This window comes from Clarias gariepinus, chromosome 19 (genome assembly GCF_024256425.1).
Source record: "Clarias gariepinus isolate MV-2021 ecotype Netherlands chromosome 19, CGAR_prim_01v2, whole genome shotgun sequence".
Classification (NCBI taxonomy): Eukaryota; Metazoa; Chordata; class Actinopteri; order Siluriformes; family Clariidae; genus Clarias; species Clarias gariepinus.
The window spans coordinates 19,800,489-19,827,726 of record NC_071118.1 but is presented as its reverse complement, the minus strand read 5'-3'; the positions used below and the strand labels follow the sequence as shown (position 1 = coordinate 19,827,726).

General features: G+C 41.4%; 1 protein-coding gene across 4 annotated transcripts in view; it reads right to left on the bottom strand.

Annotated features, from left to right (window-relative positions):
* sec16a (SEC16 homolog A, endoplasmic reticulum export factor) overlaps positions 1-23,060 on the bottom strand; it is a 28,514-nt gene extending 5,454 nt beyond the window's left edge. Inside the window, exons 1-29 of one of the 4 annotated variants that reach the window (XM_053479228.1) lie at positions 22,878-23,036; positions 18,172-18,426; positions 15,523-15,915; positions 14,882-15,015; positions 14,654-14,730; positions 14,429-14,570; positions 13,911-14,094; positions 12,574-12,739; positions 12,343-12,485; positions 12,153-12,214; positions 11,906-12,044; positions 11,469-11,708; positions 10,505-10,602; positions 10,336-10,417; positions 9,452-9,569; positions 9,235-9,346; positions 8,835-8,940; positions 8,400-8,540; positions 8,178-8,291; positions 7,594-7,771; positions 6,935-7,386; positions 6,764-6,811; positions 5,955-6,119; positions 5,693-5,788; positions 4,791-4,847; positions 4,547-4,670; positions 4,177-4,317; positions 2,763-2,851; positions 1,594-1,647 (exon numbers count right to left, since the gene is read on the bottom strand). In XM_053479228.1, coding sequence (XP_053335203.1) covers positions 1,594-1,647; positions 2,763-2,851; positions 4,177-4,317; positions 4,547-4,670; positions 4,791-4,847; positions 5,693-5,788; positions 5,955-6,119; positions 6,764-6,811; positions 6,935-7,386; positions 7,594-7,771; positions 8,178-8,291; positions 8,400-8,540; positions 8,835-8,940; positions 9,235-9,346; positions 9,452-9,569; positions 10,336-10,417; positions 10,505-10,602; positions 11,469-11,708; positions 11,906-12,044; positions 12,153-12,214; positions 12,343-12,485; positions 12,574-12,739; positions 13,911-14,094; positions 14,429-14,570; positions 14,654-14,730; positions 14,882-15,015; positions 15,523-15,915; positions 18,172-18,378 — 4,062 coding nt within the window. In that variant the 5' untranslated portion in view covers positions 18,379-18,426; positions 22,878-23,036. Of the gene's footprint in view, positions 1-1,593; positions 1,648-2,762; positions 2,852-4,176; positions 4,318-4,546; positions 4,671-4,790; positions 4,848-5,692; positions 5,789-5,954; positions 6,120-6,763; positions 6,812-6,934; positions 7,387-7,593; positions 7,772-8,177; positions 8,292-8,399; positions 8,541-8,834; positions 8,941-9,234; positions 9,347-9,451; positions 9,570-10,335; positions 10,418-10,504; positions 10,603-11,468; positions 11,709-11,905; positions 12,045-12,152; positions 12,215-12,342; positions 12,486-12,573; positions 12,740-13,910; positions 14,095-14,428; positions 14,571-14,653; positions 14,731-14,881; positions 15,016-15,522; positions 18,427-22,877 lie in introns of all 4 variants that reach the window. The other 3 variants (XM_053479226.1, XM_053479225.1, XM_053479227.1) reach the window with 3 other exon arrangements.
* Between the last annotated feature and the right edge of the window lie 4,178 nt (positions 23,061-27,238).

Genomic DNA, 27,238 nt, shown 5'->3' with positions numbered 1-27,238 from the left:
AAAAAAAAAAAAAAAAAAAGACATGCACTTTAATCCATGTGCTCATCTTTGATTACAGCACACAATGTGGTAGCCAATGCATGTACATTCAGGTCGTCAGCTGATTTAATTTTATTGCCACATAACAACATTGCTGAGTCTAGACCTAAACCTACCGAAGCTAAACCAGATCATAACACTGCATTCAGACACTTGGACAGTGGTTTAAGATTCAAATAATGTTTTCAGAAAACCCGGGGTCAGTGCGCAGGGTGAGCCAGGATACAGTGCACCTGGAGGAGATCGTGTTGCTCATGGGCTCAACAGTGGTGGCTTTGGTGGTGCTGGGGCTTGAACCCCAGTCATTCCAATCAATAACTCAGAGGCTTAAAGCCAATCTGACCTTAAATAGGGCCAAGCTGGAATCTGGACTCATCAGACCACATGATTCTTTATTCCGTTATTCCAAAGTCTAATCTTTATGCTGCATAGTAACTTTTTTTTTCTTCCACTAACTACCTTTTTGTATGACTGATTTGTCAGCTGTTTAGTCACAATCCTGCAAGGTCTAATCTTGTGCCCATGTGTGTGTGGAAATTACTTTATTAAACCTAAATTTCTATGGTCTTTTTTTTTTTTTTTTTTTTTTAAAGTGTTTAAATGATCTCTGATCACACTAATTTGTGATCAGGTATGGGTTCCCCCCCCCCCCCCCACATTACTTACAAAAAGCTGACAGTTAACTTTTAATCATCTTTAACAGTTCTTATCTAGTAATTAGATTTTATTATTATTATTATTATATAGAAACATGAATTTAAGGTCTAATTACCAATGCAATGACAAGTAGAGTAAGCGGGATCATATTAGTTGTATTGATGTGATCTCATAATGTTATAAAATCTGATGGAAGTGCTGGAAGTATTAGGTTCAATTGAAAGTATTGGCTTAAACATAAATTAAATAATTTGCAAAACGGCAGTGCAGTGGGGAAAGTTGCTGGACACCACCAGTGACTCGGGTTCGATCCTAAGGTCTGGTGAGGGTCCACAAGATTGGATTTTACTACATTAAATTCATGTGTAACATATGTATGTTTCTCAATTAAGTTAATTCAATAAGCTTATTTTTTTTCTTTACTGCATGCTACATAGACCCTGAGGTATATTTTGATGGAAACTAATACTCTAGATACATATTAATGTATTTTTTAAACTGTGATGTTTTGTCCATTTATATTTCGCCTGATTAAAAACATTGCCGTGTGTTCCCTGCCTCATATAGGGAGGACGAATATGAAAACAGGAAGATTATACGCTCATGAATATTTACCTGAACTTAATCATTCTTCAACTGAAACTGAAATGAAACTACCTGGATATGGAGAGCCCAAGTGTAAAACAGTGAGTGCAAAAGTGTGTTCCACGTGTCCCAATCCATAAATGTGCATGTTGGCGTGTGTGAGATTAAACATGCAACGTGTGTAAATATTAAGCTGAGTATCTAAGTTGACCATGGATGCATGTTCATGGCAGAGAGGACAGAGCATGGTGCAATGAACTGGTCTAAAAATTCTAGGAGAGGTGAAAGGTCAGGAGAAAAGGGTTACTTTACCTCTCCTGACTGAGCACCTTCTCGACCCGAGGGCAAGAGAGTTGGGTTGAACATCTGATAAAAAGAAAAAAAGAAAAAGCATACACATACACATCAATAAAATTGGCATAAAAATAAAAAACACACACATTTTGTAATAGTTTGGAAAACCCTTTTATCAAAAACATTAAATGTACAGCCTGAAGTGTGGCAAAACAAGAAAAGCGTTTGCACTGTCATCAGATCACAAATTACAATCCTGACAACACTAACAATGCCACAGGCGTCTGTAGACAGGCGTCTAGACAGCAAAGATGGTGTACTCTCTCTTCTCTGTCAATCATACTATTATTAGCCAAAAGATGCAACTAAAGGACTTCACGTGTGTAATATGTAGAACCTTCACCCTCCTCCAGTTAGTAGTAGTCACAATCATGTTTAAAAGTTAGTGCCCCCTCTTTTAATGCTATGCTTTTTGTGTAAAAACATAAAAATAATCTGATCATAGCGGGTCTTAAAATTAGGAAAATGCAACCTCAGACGATATAACATACAACTTTTTTTTTCACAGTCCCATTATTTATCAAAAATTAAGCCAAGAAGCAAACACATGTGAGCAATAATAAATACCCCCTTGCTGCTTCCACAGGATTTAAGAGGGTAAGTTGAACCCGATCAGCAGGTGGGCAGACCTCTATAAAAGCAGACGTTTTGGCAGTTTGCTAGTTGGTAGCCTTAAAAAAAAAACGCAAAACGTCCCAGCACATTCACCCCAAGGTCAGACCGTACAATGCTCAAAGAAATACAAGAAAACAAGAGCTATAAGAGCATAAGCTTAGACCCTACAGGCCTAACTGTGCATTTTAAATGTTAAAGAACACTTCCTTTTTTTTTTTTCGTTCATTTTTGTTAAATGAATAACGGCACTGTGGGCAATTGTTGGTTAAATGTGATTTTTATTATGTTCTTACACACCAGGGGGTGCTAATTTTTGAACACAACTATAGGTGACTAAGACCAAATTATAGCAATAATGGGAAAATATTCAAAGAACACTGTACACGCATATAAAGATGGACGCTTTTTTTAAGGAAGCGTCCATCTTTGCATTAACATCACAGAAAACCGTCTCAGCTCAAATTTACCCTCTGTGTGTGTGTGTGTGTTCGCGTGTGTATACACACTCATACCTGTGGAACTGTTGCGTTTGGCTGAATGTGTTCTGTGTTTCCATTGCTGTCTGGAACACTTCCCTCCATTGGCTGCTGGTCATCTGGTGCTGAAAATGATTTACCACACATATAATTAATCATAAATACACACAGAGGAACTACAACGACATTCTCCAACAAACGCCCACCTCATATTTCAGCTTGTATCTCTCTCCATCTCCGCAAGCAAAACTCTCAACTTCTCCAGTTTTACTTTCTTTTCAAAATTATTTTGATCATGCCAGTCTTACATAACTCTATTATAGGGGTTGAAACAGTTTTGATTGGAGCTGTCGGATATGGCTCACATCAAGCAGCCGAGTCACACGTCTATGCATCAAAATTTTATCTACTGTATGTGCATAAAGCTTCCACACAACTGCTGCTGATTTCACCATTTTGCTCTTCCACCGTTTAAAACTAAAAACTACAACCTGTCAAAACTACAACACCCACTATAATGTGAAGCCCACTTTGCAGTTCTCAGTTTCAGACAGCAGTGATGTTGCATGCTTTTCTATGAGCAGTCCAACTCCTACTAAAATAAAAGTAGGAATCTTCTTTATGAACTTATGTCCTACTCTGAGCTAGGAATATTCTTAGTCCTAAATTAACTTTGAGCGCAATTCCTAGAAGCGATTCTTAGATGCTGAGTAAATACGAGCCCAAGAGAGAACGAGAAGGACAAAGAGCAATGGAATGAGGAAATAAGAGAAAAGAAAGAAGTAGAAATGAATGTGAGAGAGGAAGACGAGGGTGCAGCTCAATCAGAGCGAGGGATGGGGCAGGGCTGATGGTGAGACAGACGATCCTGCTGTAGTTGCAGTTTAATTTTATTCTCTGCTTATATAAATTATAGTGCAGAAATAAACAATTTCACCAGGTAAAAAAAAACAATTCAGAATAAAAATGCAATGATGGATATGAAGAGGGGAAAAAAAAAAAAAAAAAAAAGTAAAACCAGTGCTGGGAGACATAGCAGGCTTTCATGTGACTGCAATCTGACTGGGCTGCAGGACTGCCTCATGCTACCAGTAGTGATAAGGACACTAGCACAACACAAAAGAATCCATCTGGAAGATACGGTGAGAGCATTTGTGTGTCGTCACCACATGCAAAACCATTTCCTTCTTGTGGGTTGTCTTGCTTTTATCTTTCCATTGTTGCATTGCACCTGTTCTGACTTTCATTTGCACTTCTGTTTAATAAATGGACAAGTTGATACTCCTGCAGTTTAACTTGGAGTTATTCTGTGATAATAAAGTGAACACTTTGTAGGTTTTGTTTTTAAGTAGTTTTGGGGGAACAGCTTAAATGTACAGCCAGTAACTAAACAGTGAGCGATATTCAAAACAGTCCCGTGCACACACACCTATCCATGCACACCCTATACCTGCAGTGGGAACGAAGAGGTTCGTTGGCATAGCCATGGGTGCAAGTGGAGCAAAGAGATCAGCGGGCGGAGCAACAGCAGGTGTAGGGTTGGAATTACGCCGGCCAGGATTCAACACGTCCACATACCGAGCCTTAGTGCCTGAGAGCAAAACAGAGTGACCATGATTTCACATGAAGTACAACCCAAACCAGTGAGGTCATCCTTAATAGGTCACACTTTATTCAGCATCTAAAAACAGAAAGATGTCCTCACAGAAGAATTGCACAAGGATATATAGACAATGTAGTTAGGAGAAAAACATTGAAAGACATTTTTTTGCACAATCATGCAAAAAAATGTGCAAAACGCAAATATACAAATGACTCACCTGCTTTCCTGGAGAACATATTAACAGGTGGCCCTGCAGGGGGTGCGCCCATGCCAGGCCCGAGCCCCATGTTACCCATTGGAGCTTTTGGAAATGTGGAGGGAGGAGGGGGTGGTGGCTTGCTCTAAACACGAAAAAAGCAAGAAAAGTTCAGACAATTTAATGCAACATGCGAGGAAATGTGAAGAGATTGTAGTGCAATTATTAAAAAAAAGAAAAAAAAAAAAGCAACACACACACACACCTCCTCCTCTGGTTCATCGAGATTCACCCATCTTTGCTTGTTTTCATCCCAAACAATCTGTCAGAGAAATAATTAAATCGTCATTTATTTCAAATCACCACACTACTCAAAAATCCTGTCCATAATCCCATCTTGAATCGACTTCATAAAACCGTGAAGAAAAACCGAGAGAAGGGAACCCCAATCACACAGCTTATGGGAAATATCGTGCCCTTGTTGAGCCTCAGCGTTCTGTATATAGGTAACGAGGCGGGTAAGGTGTAGCGTATGGGTGACGGAGTTCAATCGAATGCATCAACATATAGATTAGCGTTAGCCACCATAGCATTTTGGACATACCCCACCACACTTAATAAGTGCTAAAGTTGTAGTACCTCAAGAACACTGAACTGAGACTGACAAGCAGTGCCAGGCAACAAGATGTACAAGTAACTTTATTTCCACCAGGTCCCACCTTCTGCAAGAATTCAGCTCCGTCTATGACTGGTAATGTCACTAGAGCTCTGAAATAGGAGCCAATCCTAGAGTGTGGAGGCAAGACTTAAGCACCTGTCCAATAAGAAATAGCAGTGAATTGGGGAGACGGCGAGCTTCGGACAGAATGTCCATTTAGTGAGTGATGTAAATGTGCACTGATAGCACCCCAACACTCAGTTCACCCGCCCTTGTTGTTTTAAAAGCAATGGTACGTGTGGTATTCATGCAGATGCTGCTGTAGAAGGCCGCACACTGCCTGGACGCAAACACAGCCGGCTCGGCTCCGAATGTGTACGTTCCGCATGAATTTCAATACGTGGGGAAAAGAGCAGTACTTATTATCGCATTAAATAGCGTCATTTCTGTGTGAAAGGGGCTAGAGGGTCAAAGACGCACGAAAAAAAAAGGGTAAAGAGATGTCTTACAGATTTGTTCTTGTCATCTGGCAGATGAGCTTCAGTCCTGACCTTTCGGGTCAACCAGCCTAAGAAGCCGCCGCCTCCTCCTCCTCCTCCTCCTCCCTAAGATGAGAGACAGTAGTTACAAACACAGCTTAAGAAAACCAAAACCCAGTAAGACAAGCGTTTTCATTTAATAGATTTGCTTTTGATAAAAAACATGTTTTAAAAGTTTTATTATAGCCATGTTTTATCCAATGCAACTCTGCATGCACAGGAGTGTGTGCACCTTTTTGGGCGAGTCCTTCCTGGTTTTCGTAGGTGCTTCCTGGACAGGAGCCTCTGGTATCGGTGGAGGAGGAGGAGAGCTCTGATTGGCTATAGAGTTGCTGCGTTCTCGTCCCGTCGAACGAGTGGACGACTCTGACGTAGTGCGAGAGCGACGTCCAGACGTCTGAGCGAAAAAAAAGGAGGCGAAGGTTGAAGTCAATTTGCATTGCATTAATAATAGGGACACTTGTACTCCTGCTCATACATGCAGTTAATCAATCAGCCAATGACATGAGCAAAATGAATATCACAGATTGATAGCTTTAGGTTTATGTTCACATCATACAACAGAGTGGCAAAAAAATGGGATCTCATGTCAAAGAAATAGCATAGCATCTATTGGTGCTATTGATTTTTTTAAAGCTGGTTTAAGTATTTAAGGAAATTCTGAGCTCCTGGGATTTTCCTGAGACATCCATTTATTTTCTCATTCCATAATGATTGGAAAAACAATGCCGCGTCTTGATAATTCATGACCTTGTATCTGGATAAAATTTCCCTTCTGCAGTTGTAGCCTATCTGTCCTAACTTTCAACATGTTGTGCATATGAGATCCTTTTCTTCATATCAGGCTTTAAAACCAGCCTGAACATTTTATTCCGACCTCGCATCAACAATAAGGTGTTTCTGCCTACAAGGCCAAAAAACAACGCCACTAACATGAAGATGATCATGAAGATTACATACTGCTCGGCTGTCACATGACTGGCTTATTAGATAAGTGAATGTACAGCTGTATAAACAGACAGAAAGTCAGAGATTTCATACCCGGGGCAGTGAAGACTGAGATGTGGTTCTGGATCTCCTTCCTAAGCTCTAAAGACAAATCAGTGTTGTCAGTTGCTCATTATAAAAAGAACACAATTCCTATGTTAATTCTGTGTTGTGTAAAAAAAAAAAAAAAAAAAAAAGAGATAAAAAAAGATGGAAAAATCTTACCATCCCTGCCATGCTGTCATAGAAGTCAGGAGGCTGACCACCATGGGAAAGTGGAGACGGTAGATGTCCATGCTGCGGAGATGGTGGAGTAGGTGTAGTGTCTATGCCAGGCATCTGAGGGGGCATCTGAGGCGGCATCTGATGGGGCATCTGAGGGGGCATCTGAGGGGGCATCTGAGGCGGCATCTGATGGGGCATCTGAGGCGGCATCTGAGGGGGCATCTGAGGGGGCATCTCCATTGGTGTGTACATGGGCATATGAGGAGGCATGCTAGGGGGCAAGTGCTTGGGACTCTGGGGTGCAATGGATGGGTATGACCCCTGGCCCTCAGCTGGGAATTGAGGGATAAAGCCAGGTTGGGGTGGAAGAGGGGCTGCTGGGTTAAATGGGATACCCTCATTCGGCAAAGACTCGTGGTGCAGAGAACCATCTTGCAAAATAGTCGTTGGAGCTAGAAGAGAAACCAACATGTGAGAGCATGCAGAAGGACTCGTTATAAGATTTTATGATTAATGCACCACCTCTAACGTACAAGAAGTCCGTAGCATCCAGGTGAGAAATTACTCAAACCGACAGCAAACTCTTGGTTAAAACCTGATACTGACTCAAATGTTGTGAAGAATGTGGGACCTTGTTAGAGAGAGAGACACAAACACACCTGGTGGCACAAGCTGCACCCCAGGCATGGATGGGCCAGACTGGGACATTAGGGTGGTCATGAGAGGGTTGTGAGGGTCAGAGTTTGGAAAAGATGGAGCTTCAGCTTCATCCTCCGAGCTTGGTGTAGTGCAACCAGATGGCTGAGTACTGTGATCTGTACACATTATCACACCCTCCTGGGAAAGAAAGAGAAAGTTCTTATTGGTTCTTTCAACAAGTCTGTGTTATCCATTACTGGTATGCACCTCTTCCATTCTCTGGTATGAACTATTCAAAAAAATTCCATACTGGACTATAATTTATATGAGCAGAGAACAAAATCTGCACCCGTCAGATTTCGGACAAAAAAAAAAAAAGGTACAAATAATAACCCCGCTTTTCATATAAATACACCAACAAGTAGTTTTAGGCCCTCTTAGTGGACCCGGACAATATCTATATGTGGTTTCTATTCATATGTTACTCAGTACTATGCAAATGCACAACTATGTACACATCATCTCTTTATCAGCAGTTTTAAAAGATAGTGGTTTAAAAGAAATGACATAACAGCTTAAGACACTCCATCACGCACATACTGACCTTGATCTGGCTCTGGAGTTTCCTTAAGTGTAACAGCCAGTCAGGCTCCTGAAAGAGTTCTTGCTCTGGCTTTTCCTTCAACTGGGGGTCAAAAAACCTCAATCGCTCAGACATCTGAAACAAAAAAAAAAAAAAAAAAGAGAGAGGGATCGAGTAGAATATAAGCACTAAGCACCAGCGAAATGTAAAGCAGATAGTATAGTGAGTGTGTATGGCAATAACCTGTATAAGCTGACTGATGAAAACAGGAGAATGGTAGCTGGGCATGGACAGAATTGCACGCGAAATGACCTCGCAGTAGTGAAATGCTTGGGCGCAAAGCCCCGTCTCCGCCAGACGGCACGCATAGATGAACTTAAACACCTACAAGAGGTTAAATAAACAAAAAAAGAAAATCACACAGAGTGGGGGGACAACTTTGGTTTAGGCACTAACAGTGGCTGCTGTCCATTTGTCTGAGCAACAGGGATAAAATCTTCCCCATGAAACCAGCGATGAGTGTTTGCAGCAAGCTGCCTCTAAATCCCATACGATGATGTACCATCATACAAACATTCATAAAGCTTACATGGTGTTTATCTACGCCATGAGAAATATTACATTTTCACCTCAGAAAGTATAGTGCATATACTGTGTGTGTGTGTGTTAGATAATAACCTGGAAGTTGGGCAGTGAAAGAGGCTGGGAACCAAGTGACTGTGCATACTCGTACGCTTCGGTCCTCTGGATCGCTTCTGTAGCACAGAATCTCACAAATGGAAGACTGAGAATAAGAGAGACAGAGATGGAAGCATCAGTTTGGGAGCAATACTCCCACAGCTGTAATGGTTCATTTTCATGTGACAGGAAAATTCCCCGAAATGGCAGACAGATTACTTGATATAAGCACTGTGTGAATGGAAAGTAAAATGGAAAAAGGTATAGAAGTTGGTGAGGGAAAATTTCTAAAATGTTATCGTTTCAGCGTATAGTAGACTGCATCAGTTTGATTGGGGCCACCCAAAACAAAAGTGTTTACAGACACATCTGGGAGCTTATTAATCACCCCTGAGTTTACCTGTGGTTGGAGCCAATGAGGACCATCTTGGTGCTCTTCTTGGTAAAGACGCCAAAACCCACCTGAGCCATCAAGTAACAGAAATGAGCAGCATCAAGCAGACCTTTAGAAGCTGCAGAACACACAAAAACACACATCATTTCAGCTCATTTCATCATTTAAGCAAGAAGTGCAGTAAAGGCCATAAACACAGTGTGTGAATGGTACGAGTGCTTACCCAGCGTGTCTCCCATGGTCGAGATGGTGCGCGTGTCCAAGTCGAGAGCATGAGTGAGGTTGGAAAGAACCATGGCCAGGTGAGGGCGCCAGTCGCCCCACTTCTCATCTCCACAGCACTGCCACGGAAAAGGCAATCAGTATACACTACCAGTCAAAAGTTTGGACACATCTTCTGATTCCTTGGTCTTTCCTGGTTTTTATTTCTTTCTACCTTGTAAAAAAACGCTGAAGGCATCCAAAATATGCAATAATTACTTTGAACACTTGATATTGAAATGCGTCTGCTACTTATGCTCTATAAAGCCTTCAAAACGGCTCTAATCTCAGGTGCTCGTAATTGATGATTTGATGATGCACTTCTACTCTTTTGAAATCGCCTGTATTGTTCTTTTCATTGCTTGTTATAAATTTTCCGTAGATAATGTACCACAAAACAAAAATATGATTTAGCATGGTCAGAACATTCAGATTGGTCCTATTCTAGAGTGATGTGTGCATGAGGGTAAGAAGGGAAGCGCATGAAGAGATGCACCCATCATGCATAAAGCCCGCTGTACAATCCTTTGGAGGTGGTTACGATCGGGGGTTGCTTCCGTTGGTGAAATCTAGACTCAGCACCATTATGTGTCAATAAAATTAAGTTAGTTAATGACCTGAATGTACAGAATGACCACTATTACCCTGCTGAATAGAAAATTACTCTCTGTAACGGTATATATCTATTTTAGTAAATAAAATAAATTAAAAGGCCAGAGCAATGGCTGGAGAAGAATTGCTTGTGTGTGCATACACAACTTCACACACGGGCCAAAACTAGCAAATACAAACTCTCACAGTGTGGCAGCGTCACACACTTGCATAAAAAGACATTTCCATACTTACTGTAGCGGAAGCTGGCATCCTTCCTGACATGAGCTGGTAGACTGTCTGCAGTGGATCGTTAATGGGGAGACTGTTGGCAAACCTGATCAAGACAAAAACACTATAGTAATCCAGCTTTTTTTGATTATTTATACCAATTCAAAGAAAACACTGATTGTGAGTGTGTTACCTCGTCATGACTCTTGCATGTGTCCTGTTGTCCATCTTACTGGCTAGGAGGAGGGCGTGTCCCCAAAGCCCGTTCTTCATAGCGGACTCGAGCGCATCCTTAAAGCAACACATAACCAAGTCAGTGTCACAACTTTTATAGGTGTTCACAAGGTGTGGCAACGTATTTATCAGACACTCCTGGTTCTGGTTTTTAGTTTATAAGTTATTTTGTACTTTGGCAAAACAGGTAGTGCGGCCACCTCACAGCTCCAGAGTCCACTAACTTAAATAACCTGCTGTATATAATTCCATTAAGTCTGAAAGTGCAACATACGGGAGCTTTTACATGCCTGGTCAGTTAGCCAGCGAATTCATCATATGTTCATTCCAATAAGACACTATAGTGCCCCTGCTATTAGGAATGCATTTTAGAAAGCGCAAAAACTCTGGTAATTAATGCAATACTAGGAAAGATGTGCTATTGATATTCTATGAAATCCGACTAACAGTTTTCCCAAAATTCCCATTTTTCCTATCTTTCCTATTTCTTTATAGTGGATGCACAAATGATTCAGCAAAAAAACTACCTCTGTCTCTCTCGCTCGCCGATGCACACTCAATTTTTCACCTCTCCCTACAATACTTAGTCCACAGAGAGCCTCCTGCCTTGATTAAGCTTTAAATAGAGAAGATGGGTCAAACCACTTAGGGGCCATTGTTTTGGACATTCATTTTTGCACTCTGGGTTATATTCTTAGCATGTGAATCAGACATGCTGGACTAGGTGTTGTTAAGACACCTGCCCCAAGCCACTCCTCTCCACACACACACATACACACACACACGAGATGTGACTGCCCTGGAAAACCGATGAATCCATCCATACTGCCCGATTTCTCCAGTAAGCGTCTCTAGCCTGTGTTCTACTACTAAAATAAACACCCTGATGATGCACATATAATATGCGTGTGTTGTCATCCTGCCTTTTTCCGCCCAAAGAGCAGCAGCTCTCGGAATCGTTCCGTCTCCTTGCCCACGTTCTCAGCCACGCCCATGAAGGTGTCTGATAGGAGCGAGATCGGCCCAGACCCCTTCTCCTCTGGACGTTCCAGTGCCTCATTGGTAAAGTCAATCAGATTCGCCTCATTGGGCGATTTTCCTGGCAGCCACACGGAACGATGTTCCTTCAGCAAGAGATCGGCAATGTCTGTGCCAACGACCGTCTGGGTTAGGGGAAAGAACACAAGACAGAAGCATGAGCGAGAGAGAGGTTTAATGATTAAACAATCATTCTAATTTAGGCAGTCATTTTACAGTAATTATTTTACTTATTATTTTAATTACACCCTTTGATAACAACAACAAAAACAAAAGTCAGACTCAGATGCACACAGACACACACACACACACAGGTACTCACCCCATTCTGACGACACAGCAGCACAATGAACTCCCAAATGAGGAATGCAGAGTCCTTGTCAATGAGGTTATCATTGCGCATGCACTCCTGAGCTTTGTTCTGGGCAAACTTTATAACATCCACCTTATGGGTTTCCTCCCTGATGCACACAAAGATGAAGATAGGAATGAAGGAAGTGTGTGTATCCATTTACTTTATACAAATACATGCATACTAGTAACTCATTCAGGCTTGCTCGCTTACTTACTTAACAAGTGGCCCCGGGAAGGTGCGTAACTCGACCTGCTCTGCAAAATCCTGCATCATTGTCTGAAACGATGAGTACACAACAATGAGTACACACAGAGGCTCCGTTCTTGAATATTAAGCTATATATATAAATAAATAAATGATTGCCATCCTATTTGATTGCATTGTAAATAAAACATCATCGTTACCTCCATGCTATGAATCTCGACAAGGGCAGGCTGGCCAGCTGACGGCAGGTTGGGCTGAACATGGATCAGCTGACCTGCTGGCCCAAACCGAGCACAGCAGTGAGGGACTGAGAACTTCTCCGGAGTCAACGGCCTTGGAGGAGCTGACAGATAGAAGATCATAGAAATGTTTTGGGTCATAAATATAAACAAAAACAAACAGTAGTTTAGAGGAAGTGATATAGTAGTTACCCTGTTCAGGAGCAGCCCAGGTGGTGTTCGTGGGATCATACTGGCTGTAATTTATGGTGTCTGACTGCTCGGCGAACTGACCATAGGAATAATCTCCAGGCAGTGTGGTCGCGGTCGGTTCATAACTTGCAGCAACAAGATCAGGCTGACTCCTGTACACCTGACTCTACAGGAAGAGGAATAAAAGGGAGGTTGCTATGGCTGACATATATGTGTATGCTCTGTTACTATCTAATGATATTTTAAGCACGGTCTCAAAGAATATAAAATACTATATTAATATTTAATACTAATTAAATACTGTTTCGTTGCAAGAATGGGCTATGAATCCTGATGATCCAGGATTTGGAAGAATTTTGAAAAGGGACGTTTTTCTCTCAAATGATGAGTCTGGAGTTTTTATATACACACTACTGCTCAAAGGTTTGCAATCACTTTCTAACTTTCAGGATTGTTTCTGATTTGTATTTTTTTTATATATTTTTAAAATATGCAATAATCTTTAAAGGGGTGATATTAAGATTTGTCTGCAACTCATGCTCTGTAAAGCCTTTATAACGTCTCTAATCCGAGGTGCTGTTAATTGGTGATTTTTGAAGCTGGTAACTCAAAATGCATAAGAGGTAAGTTACGATCCTGCTTTCCTGGGATTGTCTTCACGAGAGCCAGTTTGGTGCTTGATGGGTTTGGAAATGCACTTGGTCCCTCGTGATTCCCATCCCTGATCTCTGGATCTTACTAACAAAATTACTAATGCTAATACAGTATAGAGAATACAGTGCTGGGGTACAAGGGGTATTCCTCTTGTAAAAATTTCTAAAAAGTGCAATTACCACTCTTACAAAGTGCCAGATAAGGAAAAAACATGAGTACCAACCACAGGCATCTTTCCTAATGCTTTAACCGTTAATGATTGGTTTACGGCTTAAGATAAGACAGTTGAAACAAGGTTAGGTTTTGCTTCATGTTACCATGTGACCAACACCGTGGACTACAAAGATAAGCCACATCCGTTTTGTTTAGTTTTTTTGGTTGCAGAAGAAATAACTGCATACTTCCTTGTTCAAATCATCAAAAATTTTATACCCACAATCAACTTTTCACAAAATGTAGGAAAGTCTCTTATTTTGAACCTAGTCTCTACCGTGCCTTCTGCTCAATAATTGTCATATAAATGCAGGTGATTAAAAAGGCCACAAAAGTCACAGGTCGGTTCATGTAGAAAAACACCAAGTCTGAAAGGCTACACTATACAATTTTTTTTTTTAAACCACTGCCTATTCACAACTTCTGTATTAAACAGTCATTGCAACTTGAACTGTACAAATCATAGAGACCTGTGAGCGGGAGCTGAAGCTGCTCCGACGGCTGTGCGTCGATTTCACACTGTGAACAGAGCGCTGGTCCAAATCATCTCCGTATGGGACCCTACGGCGGACGTCATCTTCAAAACTCGAATCGTAGCCAGGAAAGTAACGCCATGGGTCGTCAAAGCCTTCACGTCTGGGGTGATGGTCATAACTAAACAAACGTTTGGGAATTTTTTGTTTTAACGAGTACAAGGATTTCATGGTACATTTTCTAATGCAAAATTTGTTGCTGCATACAGCTAGCAATTTAATACAACAATTATGAGTTTTTGCAATGACTATCCTTAAAAACTTATCAATCCCAAATTTTTGAAGAGGTAAATGCTTTTTTGTTATATCAAATGTTGTTCTTTTTTTTATATAAGCAATTTATTTGACTGTTAATACTATAATTAGATAATAATATTAGAAATTACAGTGTGTCACATTGTAGACATGCCAAATTTAACTAACATGTTAAACATTATGTCAGCGTAGGCAAATACCTGCTGAAATACTGATGGCCAAAATACGGGTCAAGTCTCCTGTAAGCCTCAGGGTCATAATTATACCAGGCATAGGCCTGTTCGTAGTAGCTTCGATAACGGGGGTCATATAGAACATTGGGGTCATACCGCTTGTTTTGATCTGTATACAAAGCAAGATCCGATAGTTAGTTCTGACACAAACACACAGAACCGCTATTCGCATTATTTCACCTATATTCTTACCCATGTACTTCCAGTAATTTACATAGTCTTCATAGGCACTGCGGTTAGATCTAGGATAATCCTCAGCATACTCCTGCCTGAATGGAGACAACAAGCGAATCAAAGCAAATCTAATTTCCAGTGAAATTGTAAACATTTTCAAAAAAACTGAACAGCTAGGTACAAGTAATAGCTCAGCAATTGCTAAAACATTGTTAAATAATTAACTTCTATGCACTGAACCCTTACCTGGAGTTGGGTCGGTCAGAGTACTGACTGGTCCTAGAACTTGGCCTCTCTGGCTGTCGGTCTGCCTCCCGGTAACCAGGGTTTGGTCCATTGTACCGGCCATACTGTGGATCTCCCCTTCGGTAAGGGTCTTCCTGCAAGTACAGAGAAATCATTTCAGTATGTTTACGGAATTTAAGGCTCCATAGTGGTGCAACAGAAAAGCATTGTAAGTTTCAAATGCCAAACACTCAATTAGCCATCCAGAGCCAAGAGCCCAGACCAGTATATAAGAGATTGTCTCTCCCCCGTCACTCACAGTAACACGAGCCAATTGCTCATGCATGCAGGATAGAGCAGACAGTGATGTCTTTTAATGTGTTATGCCCTTCCTGTGATTCTGCAGTTCAAAAAGATGCCAAGGTTGGGTTCACGTGTCTCGCTAATGCTAGCCCAACTTTCCCCATTTGGAATTAGCTTCTGGATGGAAATCAAGAAACTCAAATTGAAATAATAATATTAGACATTACATTTAAAATTACACATAAATGTGACCCCTTGGACCCCATAACATGAATGAATGTTATTTTTCAGTTAACTAATAAGTCAACATCAATACCAACCCTTACTTTTCAAATCAGGTAAATGAAAAATTTAAATACCTGGTAGTAGTTCTGAGTCCTTGGGTCCACATGTGGGTAAGAAGGTGGGAAGGGATTCCTTCCGTTCTGGTACTCTGTATAATAGCTGCCAAATCCAGGGCCAGAAGGCATAGGAGGTTGGGCACCATATCCATGTACAGATGGGGGACGCTGGGGGTCATGTGTGCCAGTAGAATTACCAGATTGAGGAGGATATGCAGAGGATTGGGTGGTTTGAGAAACAGGGATAGGCTGTGGGGGATGTTGATATTGAGGAGCTGGATATGGTGGATTAGAGGGACCAGAGGGGCCATTGTTAGACTGATTACTGGGTGCTCTAGGGGGATTCAAGGTTGGTGGCTGAAGTGGAGGCTCACTATCCACTCGTGCCCCTTGCTGCGCATCTTTGGTGACCTGCAAGTAGAAGCCAGCTGCATTATTTACTGGTGCAGGAGTAGAAGCTGCATGAGAAGGGGCCTGACTTGTGCTCTGTGATTGGTGCATGGAAAAATCAAGCAGTTCATAATTTGAATGATGATTCTGATTGATGGCAGAAGCAGATGAAGGAAGTGGTAAATTAGAAGGTGGAAGCGATTGGCAGTCACTTCTCGGTGATTGGGCCTTCAAAGCAGTAGGGTGGGCTGGTTGGAAAGCAAGCGGAGCATCTTGAGCCAGATTTAACGGACTCTGGCTTAAAGGTGGGGGAAAACAGGTTGGGGTTTGAGATAAAAGAGGAGGCGGATGATTGGCTGAGATTGGCAATTGATTTGCCACTTGAGCTTGAGATAGTGGCTGAGAAGGCACATTTGTTTCCTTGGGACTTATCTGATTGATTGCTTGAACAGGCATTGGAGGAGAGATCACTGTATAGTTAGAAGAGGGTGTGGCAATCAAAACAGGCTGGTTTAAAGTCTCTGTGGGAGGTGTGGACACTAGCAAAGAAGCATAGCCCAAATTTGACTGGGAAGCTGAATCAAGTGGGATCTCTAGGTTCTCCGAGTGAGGCTGTGGATGTACCCTAGGAGGCTGCAGATCCAGGGGCCCGTCTTCTGGTGGCTGGATAATCTCAGTACTGGACTTACTTGATGTAGCTATTGTAGTAGCAAGAAGAGGTGCTGCAGGTGCCAAAAGTATATTAGCACCAAGACTAGCTGCATCATTCTGAGCCCAGAGTGTTGTGGTTGGACTATCACAGGGTCGTTGCGGCCCCTGAGCTCGAGACAAAGGCCTGCGATCCTGTCCTCCAGGAAAGTAGATGGTCTCCATATTGTCTGGAGGCTGTTCCAAGTTGCCAGGTAAGACATCACCCCCAACTTTTTCCACTACCATTCTAGCACGGTCAACTTCAGCAGGTCTAACCCCTACACTGTGTGACCGCACAGGCTGAAAGGAAGAGTTCGCACTGGCCTGGAACACCCCAACTGGCTTTGGAGGGCTGGGTGTGGGGAAAGTAGGACTTGGCTCTGGAGCAGGAGCAGAATCTATCTGTTCAAAGTAACCGCCAGCAGAAGGTTGGGATGCTGGTATATCAGGGGGCCGGGGGCTTTCCTGTTGGATAAATGTCCCAACAACTCCCTGATGTCGTCGAGGAGGGTGACTGCTGCTACTGTGAGGGGCATGACCACTACTGTGACTGATATTGCTATAGCTGGATGAGACGCTTGCAGATCGTGCTGGACGAGAGGCAGAGTCAGGTGTTTCCAAGTTAGGCCCTGCCTCATAAACATGGCTTGGCGGTAGTTCGTTGGGCAAAACTTCCTGATTTGGAACACATTCCAGATTCTCAACTGAGTCACATGGACCTGCAGTCACTTTGACATTCCCAGTTTCATTCAAACGGGGATTAAGGGTTTCAGTAACTTCCCTGCCTTGGGGAGGGTGGGAGACCCCATTTACATGGCCCTCTCCAGAAAGAGTCTCTTCATTTTCTACATCATTGCCATGAAAGAACATGGACATCGTTCCAGGGTCAGCAGATGGAACACTATATGGAACTGGGCAGGAACGCTGCAAGGGGTCCTGTGGAACCTGATTAAACCATGGCTCTGAGGAACCACCTGTCTGGCTTAAATAGGTCTGGGCTGGAAAGTGAGAGTTTTGTTGCTGGGACATTACAGGCTCACCCATATTCAGTAAGGTTGACTGACTATGATTCTGAGATTGTGACTGAAATGGACCTTGATGGGACAACGGGGCAGGTGGAGGAGCCTGTGTCTGTGAGTACGCATGAAAAGGCTGTGGGGTATCACTGGTTGGCTGAAAGTAGTTCTGAACAGATGGAGGACGACTGCCATGGTCAGGCCCAGAAAGGGATGGAGCAGGTGCTGTGGGCTGAAACAGTGGCATACTTTGGTATGGTGGCGTTGAGGCTGCAGGGGGAGCATGCATTGTGCTAGAACTAAAAAGAGGGACAGAGTTAGGCAACTGTGCGATGTACGGCATTGGTTCCTGGGAGCTGAAGTAGCCAGGTTCCGCAGAACGTGGATTAGATGCCAGTGGAAGTCCTGAAGGACCAGGTTGTGGGGTGAAAAAGGTTTGTACAGGACCAGTTATTGGCACTTGTGCTCCTGATGGTGGGCCTTGAGGTGGATCACTTTGATTAAACCCTGCTGTGAGAGGGGCTTGCATAGGAAGGGGACTGCTGTTTAAAGGAGGAGTCTGGTTGCTTACTCTTGCAGATGGAGAGCCCTGCCTCCCAAAGGCAAAAGGGTCAGTCAGTGGCTGTGGGGGTGGAGTTGATGCTGCATTTGGCGCCAGTGCTCCATGCTTGTGTGGTCGATTTCTCCTGAAGACGTTTGAGCCACCAGAGGTAGGTGGTGGCGGTGGTGGTGATGTACCACATGCTCCAGGTGGCACAGTAGTAGGAAGGGGTTGCATCTCTGCTTAATAACGCAGGCCCCCAGAGCTCAGGATAGAAGACACTCCCTGGGGAAACAAAACATAAGCAAACCTTGCGTCATAACAAGTATACTGTTATCTAGACAACATCTTAGCCAATTCATTTACTGGTATTCTTACAAAATAATTCTAAACATTTGGGTTTTTTCCAACACAAATTTCTTTAACAAGTCTAAAATACAATGCACGATAAATGTAAAAAGAAAATATTGAATTACATAGAAATATACAAGTGGTCTAATCATTTATTACCAACACCCACCCTAAATGTAAAATGAGTGCAAGAGTGATTCACATGGTGGCACAGAGCAAACCTCTACTTTAGGTCAACAACCTGTTTAACAAGGGGGCCTAGTTGTTTATGTAAAGCAATTTAAGTCAGCCATCAAGGTCACAGGCCAACAGGAAGGGTAACCAAAAGCTTGTGGTACGATTAGTGCTCATAATTGCGTAAACTGCAGTATTATTTGCTGCACCAATGAAAAATTCAATAGAAAACTCTGGATCATAAAAATGGACCTGCCCAGGAGCACTATAAGAATATTCCTTGCTGCGCATACAAGACAAACATTCACTTCTTTAAACAAGCACACTACCACACCTAAAACTCACAGCACACACTAATGCAACCTCATGCTGGATTCACTTCCTAATTTGATCAGAGTATGCTTAGGGTGTTGTGCATCTTAAAGTAAGGCACAAAGTAAGTGTGTTTCAGTCTTAAAACATGGGTGTAATGCAACAAGGTCACAGGTCAAAGTAAAAATTCATTCATGCTTGTAGTTATGTGTAAAAATGTTATGACATTTTTACTAGCATATAAAAAGTCCTGTTCATATAACTATCCAACCAGATGCATAACATCATACAAATACAGGTCAAGTGTAAGAAGAGTACTTTAATCAATCGGCTGATGATTGAAATCAGCCGATAATCACTTGTGCAGATCTTACAGAGATCGGTTGCCTGTCAACTGGCTGAACCCAAACCTATATTGTAAAACCTCAAAATGCTGTCGCCAGTCTTGGAATATTACCAAGTCTCTTTAAAAAACACCAAATTCACAACATGCAAAATAAAAACACATGGAAGAACATTATTCCGAAACCTTATTCGCCACTTAAGAAAAGAGTGAAAAGTTATCGGCAAAGGCAGCAGCTAAATCTAATGAGCTAATGAGTAGTCATTATTGTCTCGCGAACAAAATGCCTGATGCGTGTTTATTTAAAAACATTCGGTGCAGAGTTTCGATTTGTTTTTCATTGATGCAGGTTTATTCCATACGCTGCACGTTATAAGTACGTAGGCAGCATTTTGGCGAGTGTGAGAGCGCCTTGATGCTAGTTAAGGAATGGGAAATATTTGCTCTGTAATCGAGTGTAGGCGATTTTATTGGTTGAAGTTTCTTTATAACTGACATGAAATAATAGGAAAATGGAATATGTTGCATATGTTGCCTTCCAATAAATAAAAGTAGAAAAATGTTGATACTTTCTCAGGCCTTAATTATATTTGTGCTCTTTTGTTAGGATTAGTTTTAAGACAGTTTTATTGATGACGGGGGGTCAGAGGAGAAGGCTGAAACAAAGGGCTACACTAACTCAAATAACCACTCTTTACAATGGTGATGAACAGAAAAGCATCTCCGAAAGCATTAAATATTAAACACTGAACTGGATGGGCTGCACTTCTGTCAGACCACAGTGAGCACAGGCTCACAGAAACCGACTGAATTAACTCTCCATTTCCGCTGCAACAAACATTAGACTACGGTGTTGACAGCATGAATCCATGAACCCGAACTGCCAGGTTGGCTGGTGGTGGGGCTGTCTTATAACGCCTACTTCCACCATAATAACATGGCAAGTTACAAAGCACAAAGACGTCTCAAAAGGGTTCCATGGACATCACAATGAGCTTAGTGTTGTACAATGGTCTCCCTGGTGACCAGATCTGAATCAATCAGAGCCATGGGGTAGAATGAGAGAGTGGCAGCATGAATGTGCCTCAGACAACATTTTCATAGTGATCATACGTGGTTATAACATTTTGATTTTAATTATAATTATCAAGCACTCTAGTCACATTTTTTGAGGGAAATGACTCAGGACATCTTCGCTCTTCACTTTTAACCCTGTGTTCAAATAACTGACGATTAATTCAGTGTGTACTGTTCTGTCAAACATTACAAATGTGTCTGTAATCATTTCCACAGCATAAGTTATGCCATTGCAGATAATTAGACAGCTGAGACTGTATACCCATAACTAACAATTTGTTCGACAAAAAGTCAACACACACTTAGCTAGCAAGTTTGCAATAACAAAAAAAATTTAAACATCTTTGGGCAGACTGACCTTTTAATACAAATGTGTTTAACTTTGTTCTCCATAATGTGGGAGAAAAAAAAAACATCTCTACACTGTTCTGAAATATGTTTTTGTTGACATATGAACATATATTTATATTTTACTAAACAAGACATCTCAAAGCATATTATAGGCTTAAAAAATAATTGTACTTTTCTTGTCAAAAGACAATTTCTTCTTATTAATGCCTTCTGGGTGTTTATTTTTTTTACACATCACCTCACGTATGAACACATACCACCACAAATCATTTCATCATGAACAGAATCTTTAGAAAGAAGTAAGCATGTTGAAAATAAGTAAATTAAATAAACCAACTAAATGTCCTATAGGGAAAGTTAATTACACTACTTTAAGCATGAGGGTAGACAACAGGGTTAGGAATTTCCTTAAGTCTTTGCTTATTTTGATTATGTTGTCAGAATTTGAGGCAGAATTGTTAAATGAACACTATTTACACACGGTAATCCGCTCGTATCTGCTACGGCAGACCTATGAACATCCTACGATGTCAGGAGCTCTGGTTAGACCTTTACACACATACAGTACATCAAAAAATGCAGGGCAAAATCCCTTAAAGCCAAACACACTTCTTAATTCTACAAAAAATATTTTTTAGGTGAGCTGAAAGTGTAACACAGTTGTGTGTTGCCCTGGAGTCTCTCTCAGCACTGTGGTTAACGCTTTGGACTAATGAACGGAAGACGCCAGGTTCAGACCCCTTGAGCAAGATCCTTAACCCTTAACTGCTCAGATGTATAATGAGATAAAAATGGATAAGGCATTTGCCAATCGCTGTAAACGTAAATAAAGGGAAAACTGCAATGACACACTGAGACGCTCACTGACTCCGGTGCAAATTAGAGTGATCAATCCACCTTCACCACATGGAGAGTATTCAGATCTCACATTTGAACCATGTACACTACACATACGACATCAAATATCAACTTTAAACCCAGCTAATTTTAACCTGACATCCTCGGCACATCATGTCTAAACAAGAGTTGATGCTAACAAAAGCCGTAATTAATAACAATAAACAAAAAGTCCTCATCAAGACTTTGTCACGTGACTTCCTGTTTGTGTTTACATCACAGAATTCAATAAACTGCACAGCATGAGTTTCTTGTCATAAGGGAAACTATTGTAAAGAGCAGAAAAGAAGTGTAAAGTCACAATGTCATGAGTCAAATTTCAACCTCATTATTAAATACAAGCGACTAATTCAATAATTATTATTTTTTATTTTTTATGCATGGTGACTTTCATTACAACCGCATCATCATGTGAGGATGAAAAACAAACAAAGGTAATAACAAATGCCACTCCTTTCCTTTTTCTTGGACGAGTAAATTGAGAAATTTAAACTCTGGCTTTATTTGTTTATTTATTGTGTCGTTTTTAGGAATAATCGGACATCTGGACGTCTCTCACGTTTGTTTTGGGATCTCTGACGTCACTTCCGGATTCATCAGGCTCTTTAAAGCTAGCCAGCTGATTGTGTTCTTTAATAATCTCCAAATGTTTACAGCCGCGCCGAGAAACTGAAACCGTTCAAGGTTCAAATGTAAAACTACTCGATGTTATAAACAGAAGGAACGCACACTAGTGGAACAGGTTATTAAACGCTAGCACCGTGTTAGCATGAGACACCGGTGAGAGTTATAATGCCTTAGAACAGAGCGGATGCGTGTTATAATAACGTACGTTTAAATTCGAACAGGAAATATGTTAACAAAAGATTTGTTACACTTTAACCAGGAATGTGAGTCAGTGAGGCGAAGAGGAATCATCTGGAAACAGCGCTTCAAGCCGGATTAACGCAGCTCGCTCAGCTAGCTAGCATGTGCACCGAAATATCCGTCGAATCGCTCGTTAAGGCTACTCCTTAAAAATCCATCAGACTCTAGCAGCAAGCTCCTGGCATTATGCAATTATTATCACCCGATCATTATACCCATCGACTCGCACCCCGACTCCTTATCATTAGCTCGCTAACTAGCATTCAGCGTTATCCGTTAGCATGCTAACCGAGATAAAAAAACAACTGTTCAACAGTGTAACACATTACAAAGACCAGGCGATGAGATCAACACATAACGTTACCTCTGATCGTTCCCTTGACTGATAAGTCGCGGATCGGGTAAATATGATGCAGCGTGTTATTCTTACAGCTGTGCAGGACGTTAAGGCTGACACTCGTCCGCCATCTTTACCAAGCACATCCTGCGCGACGTGTACATGCGACGTCACAGCGCTGCCGAGCGCCGAGCGCGCGAGACGTCGCTTTTCCAAACAGAGGAGCGGAGCGCCACGTCCTGTTTTCATATTCAGCGCCGTGACGTCACCGCTAGAGTTCTCAGAACCCGTTCTTGTTTTCAGAGTCAACAAAGATTTCAAATTTCAAAAAGTCCCAACAGGCTTTACTTGTGTTTGGAATAGAAAAGAACTCACGTCTTACAACTGGTTACGTATAATAAAAAAAAACCGACTTCAACATTTTCTATAATATTGTTTTTAATTGAAGAAAGCGTGTTTTTTGGTAACACCTGCTTCCTCGGTTATATCTCATAACTATCCTCTCTGGTCCTTTTCCTTAATTCTGTACTTTCATTTTATTAAAATTTTGTCGTTTTTCATTTCATATTTTATTTTAACGCCGTCATCCCTGACAGACTAGTAACCAAACTGTTTGGCTTGGGCTTCTTCTTATCTCTCTGCCTCTGGATAAAGGACAGTTCAGTTAGGCCCCTATACCTCCTACACCCAAACACTCAGCACAGGTGCACCACAAGGTTGTGTGCTGAGTAAACTTCTTTATGCCCTATACACCCACAACTGCGCTCCAACCCAATCCACCAACACCATCATCAAATTTGCAGAAGACACATCAGTTGTTGGACTCGTCTCATGAAGGTTCTCGTTTCAAACTGTTTTTTTTAAAGTATTACTTTATCTTTGATTGCACCACTAAATGTGAACTCTTCTTCATTTTATATATGGTAATTATAATTTTATTTTATTTCTCTCTTTTATTACTTTTTTCCATGTATCGACTCCTGTTATTTTCTTCTGACCTACGTATTTCTGAGCTTTGACAATATGAATGTCCATATGATCAATCATTGGTAAATCTTAAATCTGAATCAGAGATGAAATCCAGTGACTGACAGAATAAACATCTAAAGGCACATCAAGGATCATACACCGCTGCATACCAGAGGGCTCCCCATGAAGAGGATCTCTCCTGGACAACAAACACCTCAGCAGCAGTCAAAATGGCACAACATCGATTCTCCTAAGACAAAATATCCCAAGGAATATCCACCTGCAAGAGCTGCGTTGTGTCCTGCGCTGTGTCCTTCTATCGCTGCTCCATTGAGAGAGTGTTAACCTACTGCATCTTCATTTGGTACACCAGTAGGTCAGAATCAGACAGGAAAGCTCTCCAGGGCGTGATCAACTCAGCACAGATAATCATCAGCTGCTCTCTACCTTCCCTCAACGAACTTTACACAGCATGCTGCTTTAAAAGTGTAGCAAACATCCTGAAGAACCCTTTTATCCTAGACATCACTTATTTATGTTGCTGCCCTCTGCAAACGATTCAGGTCCCGTCATGAACCAACAGACTCAAGAACAGCGTCTATCCCAGCACCATATGGGAAGTAAATGCTGCCAGGTTCGCTAACACACACATACACACATAATCTGAACTGGCATTGTATACATCAACCTACAGGTTTACATTCTCTGTATAATTGTACTTCAGTCTGTGTCTATTAAATAAATGTTTACATTTTATATGTAGGTTTACATTCTGGACTATTGTGCAATAACTCTCATTTTTTAACATGTTTACTACATCCTGGACAATTATGCAATTACTCAATGATAATAATAATAATAATAATAATAATAATTTTCTCAAGTGTCACATTTTCTGACTGCACCATTATTATTTTATTATTATTTTATTTGTATTTTTTTCTCTCTTTTTTATTACTTTTCTATATATTAATTCCTGTTATTTTCTTCTGACCTATTTCTTAGCTTTGGCAATATCCATAAGATCAATCAATGGTGAATCTTGAATATGAGAGAGAGAGAGAGAGAGAGAGACCAGACACATTATGGCCAAACGTTTGTTAACACCTGACCTTACACCCCTGGGTGGGCCCCAATCACAGTGTTTGACAAGCGTACGACTACAGTACAACCTCTTTATATGGGTTTGCATTTTGGATCTAAGAGGCCCAAACCTGTTCCAGAATAACCATGCCATGAACACAAAGTGAGACATGATTTGCTGAGGTGGAGCAGAACTCAAATACTGCATCCTACACCAGAGCCTTGGACTGATGAACTGCCAGGCCGAGTGCACCCCAGGCCACCACAATAACCATCAAGGCATTAACTCACTAATGCTCCTGTGGCTAAGAGAGCACAAATCTCTACTCCACTCCAAAAAACCTAGTCTAAGCATTCACAAAAGTATGGAAGTTATCATGAAGGAAAGGATGACTTCAGTTGTGGCCAAAAGTTTTGAGAATTACATAAATATTGGAAATTGGAAAAGTTGCTGCAAGTTTTTATAATAGTAATTTGCATATACTCTTGTATATGAATGTTATGAAGAGTGATCAGATGAATTTCATAGTCCTTTTTTGCCATGAAAATTAACTTAATCCCAAAAAAACCTTTCCACTGCATTTTATTGCTGTCATTAAAGGACCTGCTGAGATCATTTCAGTAATCGTCTTGTTCACTCAGGTGAGAATGTTGATGAGCACAAGGCTGGAGATCATTATGTCAGGCTGATTGGGTTAGAACGGCAGACTTGACATGTTAAAAGGAGGGTGATGCTTGAAATTATTGTTCTTCCATTGTTAACCATGGTGACCTGCAAAGAAACGCGTTCAGCCATCATTGCGTTGCATAAAAATGGCTTCACAGGCAAGGATATTGTGGCTACTAAGACTGCACCTAAATCAAAAATTTATAGGATCATCATGAACTTCAAGGAAAGAGGTTTAATTCTTGTTAAGAAGGCTTCCGGGCGTCCAAGAAAGTCCGGAAAGCACCAGGATCTCCTAAAGAGCATTCAGCTGCGAGATCGGAGTGCCACCAGTGCAGAGCTTGCTCAGAAATGGCAGCAGGCAGATGTGAGCGCATCTGCACGCACAGTGAGGCGAAGACTTTTGGAAGATGGCCTGGTGTCAAGAAGGGCAGCAAAGAAGCCACTTCTCTCCAAAAAAAACATCAGGGACAGATTGATCTTCTGCAGAAAGTATGGTGAATGGACTGCTGAGGACTGGGGCAAAGTCATATTCTCCAATGAAGCCTCTATCTGATGGTTTGAGGCATCTGGAAAAAGGCTTGTCCGGAGAAGAAAAGGTGAGCGCTACCATCAGTCCTGTGTCATGCCAACAGTAAAGCATCCTGAGACCATTCATGTGTGGGGTGGCTTCTCATACAAGAGAGTGGGCTCACTCACAATTATGCCCAAAAACACAGCCATGAATAAAGAATGGTACCAAAACACCCTGCAACAGCAACTTCTTCCAACAATCCAACAACAGTTTGGTGAAGAACAATGCATTTTCCAGCACGATGGAGCACGATGGACCAAAACGTTGAAATTTTGGGTCCATGGCCTGGAAACTCCCCAGATCTTAATCCCATTGGGAACTTGTGGTCAATCCTCAAGAGGCGGGTGGACAAACAAAATCTCACTAATTCTGACAAACTCCAAAAAGTGATTATGAAATAATGGGTTGCTATCAGTCAGGATTTGGTCCAGAAGTTGATTGAAAGCATGTCCAGTCGAATTGCAGAGGTCCTGAAAAAGAAGGGCCAACACTGCAAATACTGACTCTTTGCATAAATGTCATGTAATTGTCAATAAAAGCCTTTGAAACGTATGAAGTGCATGTAATTATATTTCAGTATATCACAGAAACAACTGAAACAAAGATCTAAAAGCAGTTTAGCAGCAAACTTTGTGAAAACTAATATTTGTGTCATTCTCAAAACTTTGGGCCACGACTACATCTGTAATGGATCAGATGGGTGTGATGAATATTTATAGAGTGAATATGTACAGTAGCATTATGTTGCATATACTGAAGCTTCCTCAAAAAGATGAGTCTGCTCTGTCACTAATGAAAAGCAATACAGGTTGTGCAGAGTATTTCACAGAACAGAACTGCACAGTGAAATGCAATGCAGCAGCTTGTATTACTTGTAATGGTGAATAATGCTTCTCACATGCAACAAGCATTTAATTCTGAAAGAGCAATGCCATGTCTGTGTGTGTGTGTCTGTGTGTCTGTGTGCAGTTGTGCTTAAAAGTTTGCATACCCTAAAAGAAACTGGAAACTAATCCTAAATATTTTTTCTAATCAAAACTTGACATATTCTGAATGTTTGGCCACATGGTTAACACACATTTAAATGGCAAAAGA